Below are 2,346 nucleotides of genomic sequence, written 5' to 3' on the forward strand. Positions count from 1 at the left end.
AGACATTTATAATATTATTTTACACTCTGTAGGTCTAAATATTAATCAGACATTTACATGTTAAGTAATGATAAATCCAGACCCTTGACTGTTTAGAGTTAGCCGTTAGCTTCACCAGCCGATCACATGGTCACCTGGTTTCTGAGCTCCAGTTGTTCTATAGAACCTTCTTGGTTGCAACCATAGAGTTAAACAACACTAGAGTGAGTCCTGCCTGCTTTACTAAGTTTAGCTTTTAAATACTGTTCAGCTAGTTGGGCTTTTGGTAACAGTTTTGCTGCTTTTAGTTTTTAATTTTGGTTATTACTTTTTGTTATTGTTTAGATAATTTTAGCTTTAACTACTATTTTGTTGTTCTTAGCTTTAGTTACTGTTTATCTGGCATAACTGTTTCCAACAAGTTCTTTTTTTATGTGTAGTAAAACAACAAATTCTCTTGTGAAGAACAAACTGGAACCCAGTTGTACCATATTTACACATTCTTTGTTGAGTTAAACTCTTACTGAAGACGTCTGTATTCACAATATCTACATGGACAATACTGAAATGTTCCAATGAATATTTAAAAAGAGAAGTGTAGAAACCACAGAGGAGCTGTGTCCATTTGTAATGGTTTATAAAGAGGCACTAAATACATATGGGAAGTTGTGTGTTGGCTGCTGGAACAGGTAACAACAAATATCTAAAGCTCTACATAAAAAAATGTGATTTGTTTAACTTTGAACACACATTTAGCCTTTTTGTTGGAAAATAATAGTTGCACTTCCTCAGGCCAACATAAATGATTCAGATGAAGCACTGTGAGAAGGAAAAAAACATCATAAACTCTGGGGAAGGATTTAATATTAAAAAATAAAGGATAACTGGTTATACTCCAAGTTATGATTCTCTTTCTACAAATACAAACCAATTTAAAAGCATTTCTGCAAAGGTTCTGCATAAAAGGAGAAAAACAAAGAGAAGTGTACCATCATGAAGAGCTGCAGCTGGTACAGGCAGTGATAGTATCCTCGTCTCTGAAGGAACTGACAGGAAGCGATCAGGTATCGGCTGCACTGGTCCAGACTTGGGTCCAGTTTCTCTATGATGCCCTGCAGCATGCTTAGATGTCCTCGCTCCAGACTGGGCTGCAACAGCCCCTCTACAAACACCTCCTCTGGACACTCCTGACCCATAACACAGTACAGATGTCAAACTTGGTACAACAACAACAACAACAACAACAGTTACTGCTGCTCACCGAAGGCGGGAGGGACTTATTGTTTTAGTCTTTTCTGTGTGTTTGTTTGTCTTTAGCAGAAACAAAATATATGTAATGAACCAGTGAACGTATTTTAGTGAAACGCTCAAAAAGTAATCATTGGTCACTGAAAGTTAATCTACAATAGATTACAGTTAATCCGATTTAAGATGGCTACCACAGCTAAGCAACCTTAGCACTTCAACTCAGTCAGTTTGACAGATACTGAGCTAATTTTGGGGTGGGAATACAAGGAGTTACTCTCACCACATACTCTGAGCAAAAACAATCTTAAAAGGTTGCATGAGATTGTGAATAATGTCATTTACAATGTTTGACCAAATCAACTACAACTCTGACCCTTTTAAGTACATAACGATCAGAGGTGGGCAGCGCTAATCCAAAATTTACGTCCACAATTTCTAAAGCGCTTATGTAAATATTTATGTCCGCAATATCAAAAACACTTATGTCATAGAAAAATTAGCAGAAGCTAATTTTAAAGCACAAGTTCAATTTGACACTTACTAGCTGACAATAACTCATGTACAATATTTGTACAACACTGCCAACTAGTGGTGTATGAACTCTTTTACAACTTAATCCTACAACCATTGATTACTGGGGATGTGATTTCCTGAAACAGACCTTTAGCTCCTGGTGTAAAAATTAAAAAGTTGTTGAGGATTGCTAGTTTGGCAGCTTCTTTGTCTTTTTCTTTAGTTTGTTGTAGATTTTTCATTAAAGAAGCATCAATAAAGTAATTTAAAACTCCATCGATCCATCTATTTTCTTCCGCCTATCCGGGGTCGGGTCGCGGGGGCAGCAGCTTCAGAAGGGAGGCCCCGACCTCCCTCTCTCCAGCCACTTCTTCCAGCTCCTCCGGGGGAACTCCAAGGCGTTCCCAGGCCAGCCGAGAGACATAGTCCCTCCAGTGGGTCCTGGGTCTTCCTCGGGGCCTCCTCCCGGTGGGACGTGCCTGCAACACCTCACCAGGGAGGCGTCCAGGAGGCATCCTTACCAGATGCCCGAGCCACCTCAACTGGCTCTTCTCGACGTGGAGGAGCAGCGGCTCTACTCTGAGTCCTTCCCGGATGACCAAGCTT

At 39.9% G+C, this 2,346-nt stretch overlaps 1 protein-coding gene across 1 annotated transcript in view; it reads right to left on the bottom strand.

Moving 5' to 3' along the window:
* Nucleotides 1-2,346, bottom strand: part of zfyve26 (zinc finger, FYVE domain containing 26) — a gene marked incomplete in the record, with an annotated part of 85,176 nt that overhangs the window by 5,204 nt on the left and 77,626 nt on the right. The window contains 1 exon segment of the mRNA XM_014029582.1: nt 969-1,166. Coding sequence (XP_013885036.1) covers nt 969-1,166 — 198 coding nt within the window.

This window comes from Austrofundulus limnaeus, unplaced genomic scaffold (genome assembly GCF_001266775.1).
Source record: "Austrofundulus limnaeus strain Quisiro unplaced genomic scaffold, Austrofundulus_limnaeus-1.0 Scaffold922, whole genome shotgun sequence".
Taxonomy (NCBI): Eukaryota; Metazoa; Chordata; class Actinopteri; order Cyprinodontiformes; family Rivulidae; genus Austrofundulus; species Austrofundulus limnaeus.